Below are 15,600 nucleotides of genomic sequence, written 5' to 3'. Positions count from 1 at the left end.
CGCATTTCCTCCGAAACCTTTCAAAAAAATGTTTTTAATCAAAAATTGTCCGTTTTTTAATGAGGATCAACATTTTAATTTAAGGTGAGATTCTATCTCTTATCGTTTAGTACGTAGCCACAGTTTCGAAAAATTATATTTGAAAAGAAGTAACCGTCCAGCGCAGTTTGCGCAGGCAACGGCTAGTACAAAACACATTGACATAAACAACATTCATAGGGGTTTGTCGAGTAGTAATTTACAACTGCAAAAAATTGTGTTTGTAGTTTGTAGGTATTATAGTACCTACAATCTGTTGTATATGCATCATTATAGTACACGTGTTTTGCTTGGGATTTTTTTTTATTTCACCTTGTTTTCATATAAAAATATGGGGAAAAATATGAAAAATTATGAGATAATTTATAACAGACGCACGTTATGTTATATATTATGTTTGTTACCCACAAACAAATAATATAATAACTTTACATAAAAACATTTGTTGTTGTCTGTCTTTTTTTATTTTAAAACTACAATGTGTTTAAAATTAGCAGTTTAATACGTATCGTACTAGAAATCAGATTGAAGGATCGAATCTTGATCCGTAGTTTTTAATTTTGAGCACTATATCCATAATAAACTCTGCGTTAACAATCTTGAAAAAAATTTTAAGGAAATTTATAAAGGTTTCTGATAAGATTTTAAGAACCGTGGCATCTGGGTCCCATCTGCATAATAAAAAGTGGGAACTAAGGAGGGTTGGTATCGGTAAGTCCTCATTTCCGCCCCAGAATAACGAAAAAAAAAGTCGCGCGATGTTTTCTTTAAATACCTATTCTGAAAGGAGACTGTGTACCTAATGAAAGAATATATAGCCGCTGTATAAATCATGTATAGCCGCTCATGTTATCGAAAATGATCATAAAATTGGCAAATCGAACTTAAAAATTCTAAAATCAGTACTTAATCCTAGCGAATTAGACGCTTATGAAAGCATCTATATCCAAAAACTGGGCTACGTACAAAATTTTGATATAGGTATTCATAAAATTACCTAATTAGTTCATTTCCGGTTGTCCGTCCGTCCGTCCGTCTGATACGATAACTTAAAAACGAAAAAAATATCTAGCTGAAATATTTACAGCGTACTTAAAAATTTAAAGTTAAAAAGTGAGGTCGAGTTCGTAAATGAGCAACATAGGTCAATTGACTGTTGGGACACCCAAAGATTTATAGCACGATCTAAAAGTTTGTGAAAACTCTATAATAAAGTTAAAGTTTTTATATAAAAAATAAAATTGCAGTGTGTTTTCTGATATTCACTGGTTTTATTATATACACAAATGAGTAATGAACTCTCGGTTTTTTATCTGTGTATGATCTTAGAAAACTATATTTAAGAAAAAAGTACTAAGTTTTAGTTTTATAATGAAGTAGGTACACAAGTGTAATCAACTATTCGCATAAATCAAATAATTCTTATATAACATAAACTCTTTTGGTTATTTTATACTATATCTTAGCTGTTTCTTTTTCGTGGTTTATAAGGTGTTTTTGTGTACAATCTTCGATCTTTTGTGTACACATGGAAGGCTCTCAGAAGAAGCGATGGCTTTCAGTAGTATACTGAACATCATATCGTTATTCGTCAATGCATCGATTTTGAATTTTTTATCAGTGCGCTCCATTTGTTAAGTATTCGTTCTGTCAATTTTTTTGCGATCTTATTAGCCATAGTAAGCTTATGGTATATGTGCTTCTCTGCATACCAAGCGTTTTCCTTCACCTTGTGCATAATAGTTTAATTAGGAGATGCCCCATTGGGTGTTTTCTTCATACACGCACCTTTGAAAAGAATTTGGGCGTATACCTATTTTGGTCGAAAAATAATAAAATAAAATAAAACCTAGCTCTTAGTCAAAAAAATCTAAACAGTGTTGTTTTAAGATAAATTTTAATAATTATTAATCAAACGGAAATAAATATAAGTTAACATGGAACCATTTACAGTTGTTCGTGTGAAGGTAGATTTTATCGATATGGGTTTACAGCTATGTTTATTGGTTTTGTGAAAAATTCTCAAAAAATAAAAAAATCGAAAAATTAAAAAAAAATGTTTTTTTTTTAAGGTGAAGAATTAAATGGAAGTTGATAAATATATTCAAGATTACTAAGAGGTATCTTTGTTAGAACTAAATGAGTTCAAAGGTGAATAAAAAAAGTTTAGATATTATTATTATTATTATTTATTCTTACTGTAATATAATATAGAAAATATAAATGATACAATCAATGATTGAGTACACTTAGGTGAATTGGGACTACTGCTTTACTATACAGTGTAAATTATAAGTGAAAAGTTTTCTTTAAAAATTATTTTCAAACGACTACTCCTATTGAAAGTTATTGTTTTTTCCAGAAAATTCCAGAACATACTTTCATTTACTTTATAAGAAAGAAATTAGTTTAAAGGCCATATCGACCGTGACTAATAATAGTTTATTTTCGAAGAATGGAAGACATACAGTTTTGGTTATTTTAATCTATAAGGGCTTTTCTTCACTTCACTTTTCTTCTAAACTATTTTTTCGATAATCGTCAAATTTCGGAGGCATTGCGACTTAAGTCATTTAATTGAAAGAAAACTGCGAAAAATTGCTTTAGAAAAAAATTTTAAAGGGTAATAGATTACATTAACCTGTGTCTAGAATTTGACCTACAATTATCGATAAACTTATTTTATTTCGAATAAATGCAATAATGAAATATCTATCATCTTTCTTATTTAAAATTTTATTATATCTCTTACCGTTTCGAATCTAAATTGTATATTAAAAAAACCCGAAGAACTAGGTCCAATCTTATGTCAGAATTGTTATTTTCTCATTGGCTAACTACAAAACAAGGTATCAGTTATTATAGATTAAAATGATCCACCCTGTAAATCCCCTCATTGTAACAGAAAAGAGGATTTTTGTTTTGAAAAATGAGGAGAGTGAAAAGAGTAAGAGCGAATGATTTGATGAAAGTTTGCTCTGCAAGAGCAAAAATAAAATGCTTGTATTACAAGCGTGCATGGAAATTTACTAAAATGGCCTTGATCAGTTTGTTTTTTTTGATATTTTTTCGACGATCTTCATTTGTGAGCTATCCATATACAGCATTTGAGGGCATGATAAGTATTATTTATAATTTTTTTTTTGTTATATGTATATGTATTATAAAATGAAAAGTGATATGCTATGAAAAAAGATACAAGAAAATTATAGACAAAGTTGTAATTAATTTTGTTTTGTTCTACATGTCATGGGATAAAAATATAGAGAAAATTGGTGTAAGGTCATATTACATAATATTCTTCAATATTTTCCTTCCTCCTACAGTGTCATTCATAAGAAATATAAATAACTAGTACCGTTTTTATCTCACTATTGAAAAATGACCGTTAAAAAGTATTTTGTAAATGGAAACAGTTTTAGTTGTTAACATAAGTACTATAATTTTAACAAGCTTTTATTATTATTTTTTAACAAGCTTAGCATGTAGGTCTATGTATCTATGTAGTAGAATCTTTCAACGTGATCAGGATCCTCAGGATTTACAATTAAGGTAGTACCAGCATGAAATCACTTTTCGACAGATTTGGCCGAATTTTTTTTCTCGGGTTTATAATAGCTTTATTTATGAATTCCTAAAATTTCATAATTTTTGACCGTTTAGATCGCGAGATATTTAAAGACAAAGTTCGCGATTTTGAGGGTCATGTCCCATTTAAAGCATGTAAAATGTCCGGTCTCTCCAACTATTTTTTATGATATTATTATATATTGAAGAAAAAGTAGAAAAAAATGTTTATACAATAAAATTCTAAAAAAAAAATTTAGAAATTAATTTTCACTTTCGAGATATTAATTTTGACGTAAATTGATCGAAATTGGGACGTTGGCATAATTATTTCCCATTTTAAACGGTCAAAATTTCTGAAACTTTGGGAATTAATAGTAAGCATTATTAAATTCTTAAATTTAATTTTTCGATAAATTCTGTCGAAAAAAAAATTGTACCATTGCTTTAACATAGAAACTGCAAATACCATGCTGGAAATACCTTAACTTAAATTCTTTGATGGTGGAAGTGCAGATAACATTCCATAATGTTAAAAAATAATAATAGTTTTCAAAAACTAAAGAAACACTGAGATTTTTGAAAATCAAATATGTTATGCATGCATTTAGTTCCTTATTCCTGAAGGATGCTGTATATTAATAATGGTAGCCATAATTTCTTTCTTGCTTATCTTCACTTTCATTCCTTGCAAACACGCTACATTTATAATATTTGTAGTCAGAAGCATTTATTTAATGTATATTGTATATATGTTAATTTACATCGAACGTGATATATAATATTTTTTCAAGCTATAATTATAAACAAACATTATAAAAGAAAAATATTCTAAATGCTAATTCAATTGAACAAGTGAACTTAAGGTGCTAGTTATACAGCAGATAGAGGTTCGTAACTATGGCGTGGTAAAGGAGGCACTTGCCACCAGCGCAGCAAAAAATTGAGACGCAAAACAAAAGTATGTTTTATACGTAAAACAAAAAGTGTAAAAGGCGCTTGTAAGAATCATGTAAAAGACGCTTATTAATTCACTATTATAAATATCATAATTTGGTCATAAAGTTAAAAAATTCGTTTTTTTTTGAAAACACAGATAAATTTGATCCGATCTTATTGGAATTTTTTTTGAAACCCACTATTTTTGGGTCATTCTTTTTGGCTGTGATGTCAGTTTTTCGCTAGCTATCTTTTATGTGCTTAATTCCGGGACCAGGACTCCACATTTTTGAAACCTATTTTAGGTAGGTGAATTTTGATTACAAATTTGAAAAGTATGCCCCAAATTTAGTAGTATTACATACTTGGTTCATCAAAATTGCTAAAATGGTACTTTTTGATACATTGTAATGAACAGCGAATATAATAAGAACTACAATTTTAATCCAGTTTTGTTTCTATCATTCTAAATAAACAATTTTTGCATTTTAGTTTCCAAACCAAAGTCGAACTGAGCAAGAGATATATATTTCTTATACAGTGCCACTTTGATTGATAGAACTTCCATTTTTTATGTATTAGCTTAGAATATTAAAATGAAAAAATGTAATAGGGATTTCACAAATTATAGATTAGTCCTTGGTTCATTGATTTTACAAATAAATAAAACTATATTAAATAATAATAATAATGATAATAATAATATATTAAATAATATAATGTTGTTTATGTCAACAAAACAGTTAAAATTGTTAATGGGAATGTAAATACAATTAATGTCACAAGTGGGTACATAGCAGCAACCAGCATACCATACATATACAACATATACATTATACATTCTGTAAGGTTTATATCTGCTTGCCATCAATGATATACGAAGGTTAGAATATAAAGAAAATGTGATGAGAGGACTTTGGGAGGACTAAAAGGATTCATACTTGCTAATGGTTAGTACAAATACAAATAAATACACAATACAATAATGTAATATATATATAATATTGTATTATAGATTATATTATATTGGGTGTCACAGGGTCGTAACTAGGGTACATAGGGACGGTGGCAAAATTTAGGTGGCACCTCATATATATCGAGGTCGGCTCTAACGTTTTTGAATTCGTATACTGATAGTATTTAACATAAGAGTGAACGCAAAATGGGGGAGAGCCGCCATAAGCGTGTCACTTGACCACTTTACATCTGTGAGTCTGTACATTTAATTGGTAAACTTTTTTAGTGTGAAAAATTAGTGGGTTGCAAAATAAGATCGGATCAAATTTGCCGGTGTTGTCAACAAAATCGAATTTTTAACTTCATGACATCATCAGAATTCCAAAAATTTAATTTTGCTCTATCACATCCAAATATAATCCAATTTTGATAAACAAAGTAATCTAATCCTACTAAATTGGGTCATATTTTTCAAATTTGTGATCAAAATTACTCTAGATCTAATTGGTGTCAAGAATGTGGAGCCAAATAACATTATCTGTTGAAAATACAGTATAATAAATATATTTAAAAAAAATAATGTGGAGCCCTGAAACCGAAATTTAACACATGAGTAATAACTAGCGAAAAACTAACATCACAGTTGAAAAGAATGACCCAAAATTAGTAAGTTTCAAAAAAAATTCCAATAAGATCGGATCAAATTTGCCTGTGTTATCAAAAAAATCGAATTTTTTAACTTTATGACGTCATCAGAATCCAAAAAATTTAATTTTACTCTATCACATCCAAATTTTATCCAATTTTGATAAACCAAGTATGTAATCCTACTAAATTTGGGTCATACTTTTCAAATTTGTGATCAAAATTACCCTATCTCTCAAAATTAGTAGGTTTCAAAACAAATTCCAATAAGATCGGATCAAATTTGCCTGTGTTATCAAAAAAAATCGAATTTTTTAACTTTATGACGTCATCAGAATTCCAAAAATTTAATTTTGCTCTATCAAATCCAAATTTTATCCAATTTTGATCAACCAAGTATGTAATTTTACTAAATTTGGGTCATACTTTTCAAATTTGTGATCAAAATTACCCTAGATCTAATAGGTCTCAAGAATGCGGAGCCGTGATACCGAAATTTAACACATAAGTGATAGCTAGCGAAAAACGGACATCACAGTCGAAAAGAATTACCCAAAATTAGTAGGTTTCAAAAAAATTACAATAAGATCAGATCAAATTTGTCAATTTTAAAATATTCGAAATTAGTATACTTGAGTCTTTTGTTATCTTATACACCATGTATCTATGTATCTTATACACTTTGTACTAACTAATCTAACATAGAAAAGACAACAATGTTTGACATTATAATTCTTACAGTTTTTAAAATATGATGGAAGGGCACTTTATCGTTTTAAAAATGAACAAATTTTAGTTTGCATAGAAATTGAAAAATTTATTGTAGCTGTGTATTAAAATTCAGACCGGTCCAAATCTTCCCAATAGTGGGCACCGACTGTTTAAGTCGGTATGTAAACTTGTAACTCGATTTGTTTCTTTCTTTTCAGATTTTATTTAACTGAGTGTTTCGATTTTAAAATTTTTATTTTTTATATTCGAAGACTTTTTAGTTTAGTAGAATTAAAAGAATGGCTATTGTATTTCTACAAAAGCATAATAATAGAAATAATATAAATCAAAATATACTTAAAAGATGAGAATGCTATTCTTATTGAAATCAAGTGAAAAATGATATAAAATATTAAAAGTCCCCGAATTGAATATGAAAGGGTTGTATAACAAAAGGGTGTTAATTACTTTAGTACTTAATATTATTACTACCTACTACACAATAGTGTGGTTTTGCACACACTCAACTGCTTGAATTAAATTGCATTAAGGATATTGAGTGGTTCATCAAAGGAGTACCTACCATAACTCGTAAATCGATAGTATCTACGCATCAAACAGATAATGATGTTACTTGAAGTAGATGTAATACTTATGAGCTTACTAGATGATATAGGGGAACATGGGGAAAATTCAATGGCGAATGGTGCCACGAGTGTGATACAACTACCGAATGGGTTTGAGTGGTGAAGTTGACACAAACGCATGAGTTGTTTGTATGAAAGTAATAAACTGTCTAACAAATTTGAAATATTGTTGTTTTCAAATGCAGTTGTTAACAAATGAAACCCATCATTTTTTTATCATTCTTTTCTGCCTTGATGTCAATTTTTCGCTAGCTATCAATTATGTGCTTAATTTCGGGACCGGGAGTCCACATTCTTAAAACCTATTAGATCTAGGTTAATTTTGATCACAAATTTAAAAGTATGACCCAAATGTAGTAGGATTACATATTTGGTTTATTCAAATTGGTTAAAACTTGGATGTGATAGAGTAAAATTAAATTTTTTGGGTTCTGATGACGTCATAAAGTTAAAAATTCGATTTTTTTGATAACACAGGCAAATTTGATTTGATCTTGTTGGAATTTTTGTTGAAACCCACTAATTTTGGGCCATACTTTTCAGCTGTGATATCAATTTTTCACTAGCTGTTACTTATGTGTTTAATTTTGGGACCAGTATTCCACATTCTGGAAACCTATTAGGGCTAGGTTAATTTTAATGACAAATTTGAAAAATATGACCCAAATTTAGTAGGATTACATACTTGGTTTATCAAAATTGGATGAAACTTGGATGTGATAGATTAAAATTAAATTTTTTGGGTTCTGATGACGACATGAAGTTAATAAATTCGATTTTTTTGATAATAAATGCAAATTTGATCCTTGATCTAAATGGAATTTTTTTTTGAAACCTGCTAATTTTGAGTCAGTCTTTTCAGCTGTGATGCCAGTTTTTTGCTAGTTATTACTTATGTGTTTAATTCCGGGATTTTCTCAACATTTTTTGCATATGTATTCTCTACGTGTGATATAATTTTTGAAGTGAAAACTTCTTTAGCGGCGTTGTACACTTTTTTGTAATGGGTAAATAATGTTAAACTCGCGACAGAGTTACGTGTCCTGATCGAAAAAGCGTAAGACTATGTCACAGTCAGTACACCGGCTCTCGCCCGATCACTGAAGTTAAGCAACATTGGGTACAGTCAGTACTTGGATGGGTGACCGCTTGGAAACACTGTGTGCGGTTGCCTTTTTATTAAAAATATAATTTTTTTTGGTTTTGTTTTTTTTTTTTTAAGTGAAGGCTTCTTTAGCGGCGTTATACACTTTTTTTTGTAATGGGTAAAAAATGTTCGTTCATGAAATTGTCATGTTTGTGTAGGATAGCGCAATAAATAAATACTGTATTCTACCACATAAATGATAGTACTTTTATACTGATAATTAAAGCAATTCGTGCAAAATTATTCCCTGGCCATTCCAAAATACCAAAAGGCACAACGTTAATATTCAAGTTTTCACTTCTGCCGGCACTCCCGGAGTGCAACACGTCGTTTTTTTTTAAGCCATTCTGTACATGCGTTAGTAAGAGAGTGAAAATGTTTTAATAATAATAATATCACATACCTATATATATATGTATATCTAATATATATATATTTTATAAAATAATTTGTTTGAAGAGATCCTTTCACGTTCTATTCTATCCTCTATATCTTTTCTCCTGTATAGTTATAATATTGTAGAATAATATAGAAATAATAAAATAATCTAATGTAAACAAAATATTATGCTATTAGTCAACTTTATTTTCAAGAATAAATTTAAACCTATTCAAAATTTAATTAAAATTAATCTATATAAACGATCTTTATTAAAGAGTTGTTTATATGAGTATTCAATATAATATTTTGTAGTAGAACAATACCTACTGCCTGCCTACAGAATGATGTATTGTTATACAGGCTGATTATTTAAAAATGTTCCCATCCTTATTCGAAAACATATTAAAAATCATAAAACGTGAACACGAATCTTGGTTCATATTTAGGAGTAATCTTCATGGTCAAATAAAGAGAAACTTTGATTTTTAAACAGATTGCTTATTAAGCAACTTTTGTATGAAACTTTAATAAGAGTTTTTAAGGTCCAAAACTGTAACAATAGTATAGGAAAAAATTTTTGTGGCCAATAGTTACTTGCTATTGGTAAAAAAGCAGTATTTGTAAAAAAAATTTTTATTTTGAGAATTTGCTTGGTGGAAAATTTATAACCTGGAAATACCTTGAATAAGATGCCAACAAATAAGGTCTTGGAAAAAATTGTTTCAAACAAAAATTGCTATTTTTGCTTCAAAGAACAACTTGATAGCAAAAATATAATGTTTCTTAATTAAAGAAAATTGAAAATAATACACAGACGGTCTGTGTTCGTGTCCTAGTTCGAGGGTATTTTTTAAGGTTTTGGGTACTTTTAAAAGAATCACCCTGTATGGATGATAATGCTTATGCGAATAAAAAATTTGATGTGTTTTTAGTGTTCAGTATCAAAAGGCAGTAATGGCGCTCTTTTTGAGATCCAGTTTATTTATACGGTCTGCCTTTACATTTTTGATAACGCTTTGTATCCAGAACGTATGCGGGCATATGTTTGTTGCCTCCTTTAAAAACATACTACTATTCATATAATTTCAGAAAAATTAAAATTATAGAAGAAACTAAATTTTTTTTTTTAATAAATACCTTAACATTAGACATAGTTTCAAATAAAAATTAAAGATATTTGTGCAAAAAATCATTCGTACATTAGACAAAGTTTAAGATTCGATTTTTATTTATACGAAAATTCAAAAAAGAGTGCAGAAATTTTGATGCTTCAAATAGTGCGTCCATTAATTCTAATTTTATAGGAAACTGTTTATTTGCCCTATTTTCCTAAATAAGCTCTATATAGAAATGAGCACCCATCTTTTATATAAATTTAAGCTGATATCAGATGGAAAGAAATAAGCAAAGAGATATTTGTCTTGCTAACATTATTAAATAAGTTTTCTTTGTCGAATATTGTTACCATAACACTGACAAATACAAAAAAATTGAGTGCGCATAGAAGAGAGTGTCTGCATCTGGTGATGATCTCACAATGTTAGAAAATTATATAAAATTGGTAAAAATTAAGAACGAGCAGGAGGGAAGTTCTTAGATAACACATTTTATCATTATCTGGTTCTAATTCCTATAGCTATCTATATAGCTTTCTTGTGAGATTTCATCAAAATAAGTTCTAGCTTAGAACAATACAATGTAAGTATTAGACTTCAAGGTAAGATATAAACAAAAAGGTAAAAATGCACAATTGTCAATTTTCCAAGAAATAGGTTCCTTTCTTTATAAATTATGTATTATTAAATAATAAGTACAATGAAGGAATTGTAATAAAATTATATTTTATTAATTCTTTTTCAAGTTTTTGCTCACCAAGTTATGAATGTTTATCAAGGTTTCGTTTATCAAGCTATATTTATTGACCATAGAGATAATTAATATTTGTTACACAAAAAATTGTAACGATTTTTTTGGTCTAGCCTCTAAGCCAGCAAACAAATCAGAAACGTGCAGAAAGGAACATAGTTGCAAAAACTAGGAATGCTGATGAAAGATGAAGTTCAAATACCGAGAAAACCGTCTTCATATTAATAAAATCAACATGGACATAAAATTTTGCTGTATCGCTGCCATATCCCCTAAAAAAATTGAAAAATTAAAAGAACCGTGAAAAACGTACCAAACGACAAAATAATTAACTTTGTTAGAAGATTAAAAATATTTCAAAGCGGACGTTAAAGGGAAAGTATTTGTTTGGAAGGAATAACACAAAATTACTTTTAAAGCAACATCGGAAGAAGAAGCAAAGGGTCCAGAGCGATTGATGCTCAATATTTATCGTATCTTATCTATTATCAGTATTAACGATAAGATTGGCATCTTGTCTTAAATTTTCTATTAAAAAAACTACTTGTTAAACAAGAAACATAAACGAAACTCAAACTGAAGTAAGAACAAAACATTTGAAACAAACCTATTATCTATCACCAATAGGTATATCAACCACCAGAGTATAAAGTGGTAATGTTGGGATAAACTTTTTGGTGTATACAAATATACTTTGTGTTTGTATAGACAAATATATATATACTATATAATAATAGTTAATAAAATAATATAAAGTAGTACTTACGTATTTAACTCAAGGTCGAGACGGAATTTATGGTTGAACGCTTTAATGAGCAATGATGTACGATGAAAATGTTTCCCTGTCTGCTGTAACAAAGAAAATAAAATCATAATTATAATTTAATATGAATGAATAAAGGGAATTACTAAAGAGCACATAAAAATCATTTTTAATAGACATCTAGAGTTCACATCTTGAAAAAATGTATAAATAAATAAACATGGTGTACTTGACAATTTGGTAACATTACCAACGCAAATTTTTTGTCATAATCGACAAGTATTTACACCTCTGAAAGTATTATTTATAAGGAATATTTCCTCCTAGATGCTCCTTGTAAGAAAATGCATTTCATTGAATCTATTTATACTGTCTTAAGTTTTTAAAAGTGACTTATATTTACGTAAAAGGGTGGGAATGAGACTAGGAAGTTGACACTACCGAAAATACTAATTTAATATTTCCACTTTAACTCAGTTTATCTTGGATAGGAGAGATGTGGAAAGCCTTCTTCAATAAATCGTGAACAAATTTTTATATCTGCAACTGAATTTAAGGTAGGTACCTGTAGACAAAATGAAAATTAAAGGCATCGAGTTTTCTAAAATCGATCGAACTTTAATAATATTTCATCAATTCATCATTCATTTTTCAGTACAACAATTGGCGTAAGTACAAGATCGTTTTCACCTTACATTAACGAAAAAATACCGAAGGGCATCAATCTAAAACTAATATTTATACACCGTGGTGAATACGAAACGTAGAGAAATGTTAAAAATTTCGTTTTGAATATTCGGATTCATTACGAGAACTTCCTTATGGGAATTATACACAATGTTCGATTTACATTTAGGCATATAAATATCACGAGTATGACAGAGTACATACGTTAACCATTGCATCTAAGTAAGAGGTATTACAGGTGTTATATGAAATTGCAAAAGTTACTTGTATCGTGGCTTATCTGTTGTAGTTCATCTAGTCAACTAGGAAACTCCCACTCTCCTAGCGTCTTACAACTATCTCAACGCATATCGAAGCTTCAACACATGTGTATAATACCTCTCACTTAGTTGCATTGTTTAACGCATGTATTCTGTCATACTCGTGATATTTATATGTCTAGATGTAAATCGAACATTCTGTATAAACATTAAATTATAATTGATGCAGCATGATGATTATAATCCTAAAATAGAAACGATAATATTTGAAAAAGGATAACAATAGTGAATCTAATATTATTTTGTACGAATAAAATAATTTCTTGAAAGATGTAAATAATGATATAATTGAAATAGAATAAAATCAAAATTAAATAACACAAGAGAAAATTAGATTTTAGTTTAATTTCATTCATTTTAATAAATAATTTCAAAAATGAATAAAACTATATAATATTGAAAACACAACACAATATGTTTTATAAACTGAAAATCACAAACAGATATTTAATTGGATGAAAATCTTTATTAGTAAAATGGAATATTATATACAGAATGTACGATTTACCTCTAGGCATATAAATATCACGAGTATGACAATATATGCTTAACGCATGTACTCTGTCATACTCGTGATATTTATATGCCTAGATGTAAAACGAACATTCTGTATATAAATAGTATCTCGAAGAGTTAGAAATCATTACGCTAGGATCTAACTAGATATATATAAATATAAGTAATATGTACATTACATTGAAGGAATACATACGATTTGTTTATTTACAAGATGTTAAACTACACACTCAAGAAAATTGTAATATTTGAAGCCTCTTACATAAAGGAAAACCTTTGATAGTTGCCATACAAATAAGTTTATATACAAGCAGATACCCGCCCTCTTTGCTAGGCAATTTCTCCTTTTTAAAACAAAAACTATCATGTTATAGCCCTCACTTAACCTCCCTTTTGTTCACAATTTTATGGATTTTAATTTCTCGGTGGGGAACTCTAACTTTTATGAAAATGAAGTTTTGCCAATGATAATCGCTAACATTGTAACTTTCTATAAGTCCAATCATTAAATTAACCCGATTTTTATACTTTTTGGATCAAAATTACCAAATCCACCGAGTTTCATCAAATTCCAAGCCAAATTTTTTTTTGCGTTTTCCCCGATTTTTTCAAAGGGGTACGTACCCCTTAAAAAAATTGCAAAAAATCGAAAAATTTTTTTAATCTCCAATTTCGATAAAACTCAATATATAAGGTAATTTTGACCCAAAAAGTACAAAAATGCGATATCTCAGAAATTCTGCATCCAATCATTAAATTAACCCGATTTTTATGCTTTTTGGATCAAAATTACCCCATCCACCGAGTTTCATTAAATTTCAAGGCAAAATTTTTTTTCCGTTTTTCTCGATTTTTACAAAGGGGTACCTTCCTTAAAAATTGCAAAAAATCGAAAAAATTTTTTAATCTCCAATTTTGATAAAACTCAGTATATAAGGTAATTTTGACCCAAAAAGTACAAAAATCGGGTGCATTAGTTGACTGGTCGAATAGCTTTTGAGATTCGGACTAAAATTGATCCAAATATTGCGATATCTCAGAAACTCCACCCGCTTCGCTAAACAATTACAATTTTAAATATAAAGACTACTTCGTTATAAACTTTACTTCATTTTCCATTACTTATTTCCGCTTAAGTGATGAAAAAAATGTTATTGAATCACTTGGTACAAGTACATACGTATATTTTAAATTATAGTCATAGAGCTACAATAACAAACAGTATACTGAATAGATGGATATTTCGTCCAAACCACATTTTGTATTTAAATTACACTTAAATTTACATATATATTATTATTTGTATATATGAATGTATAGATATAATATATTATATGTATTATTAAGTTGTTATATCAATTGCAATATGGCTCAATTTGACTTTATTTATTTACATTTTATATATACAATTGTCCTTCAAGTTATAAATATGTTATATATGTTGTACACTTATATAAAAAAAATTGAAACTGTTTAGAAACTGTTTTTGAAACTGAAGGAGACATGCGAAGATTGAGTAATACTAAGGATTCCAATAAAACTATAAATACATAGATTAACAAAGTTTTCAAAAAAATCGCAAAAAAATCGGGCTGAAAACATGATGAATCATATAGGTTATCCATAGGTTATACTATTCAATGGGATATTTCTATATCAAAAAATCTAGAAAGTATGATAAAAAACTATCTAAAATATTTAGACAATCTTGTAGTTTATAATAATACCATAAAAATATAAGGTTGCCGATGAAAAACGATAATTATTTTCTTTTAATTATCAGTTCATCGAAGATTCATCATTTGATGAACAGAGACGACTATAGTTAGTATTGATGATTGTAGAGCAATATCTATATTATCAAATTTATAAGCAGTACTTGTACACAATATATTATATATTTTTGTAACTGCGTGGTATTGTAAAGCTAAAAATAACACATTATTTGACTACAAAGCATGTATTTGGTTTATGTGTATGTACCAGGCAATAAACTAAAACTTTTTTACAATACTGTAGCGAAACAATCACCTTAAAATCATTTAACAAATATTATATTTTATAGAAAATACATGGGGTATAATGACGCCGGTCAACAAAAATCGAGAAAAACGCAACAAAAAAAATTATCTTGGAATTTGATGAAACTCGGTGGATGGGGTAATTTTGATCCAAAAAGTATAAAAATCGGGTTAAATTAATGATTGGATGCAGAGTTTCTGAGGTATCGGAATATTTGAATCGATTTTAGTCCGTATCTCAAAAACTATTCGACCAGTCAACAAAGGCAGCCGATTTTTGTACTTTTTGGGTCAAAATTACCTTATATACTGAGTTTTATCGAAATTGGAAATTGGAAAAATTTTTTCGATTTTTTGCAATTTTTTTAAGGGGTATCCCTTGGAAAAGATCGAG

The 15,600-nt window shown here is 28.6% G+C and overlaps 1 protein-coding gene across 1 annotated transcript in view; it reads right to left on the bottom strand.

Moving 5' to 3' along the window:
* LOC123295400 (disintegrin and metalloproteinase domain-containing protein unc-71) overlaps positions 1-15,600 on the bottom strand; it is an 877,985-nt gene that overhangs the window by 24,464 nt on the left and 837,921 nt on the right. The window contains exon 5 of the mRNA XM_044876741.1: positions 11,666-11,748. Within this exon, the coding sequence (XP_044732676.1) occupies positions 11,666-11,748 (83 nt within the window). The remainder of the gene's footprint in view (positions 1-11,665; positions 11,749-15,600) is intronic.

Source organism: Chrysoperla carnea, chromosome 3 (assembly GCF_905475395.1).
Source record: "Chrysoperla carnea chromosome 3, inChrCarn1.1, whole genome shotgun sequence".
In the NCBI taxonomy this organism is placed as follows: Eukaryota; Metazoa; Arthropoda; class Insecta; order Neuroptera; family Chrysopidae; genus Chrysoperla; species Chrysoperla carnea.
The sequence above is the reverse complement of the archived record's forward strand: the minus strand, read 5'-3'. Positions and strand labels throughout refer to the sequence as shown.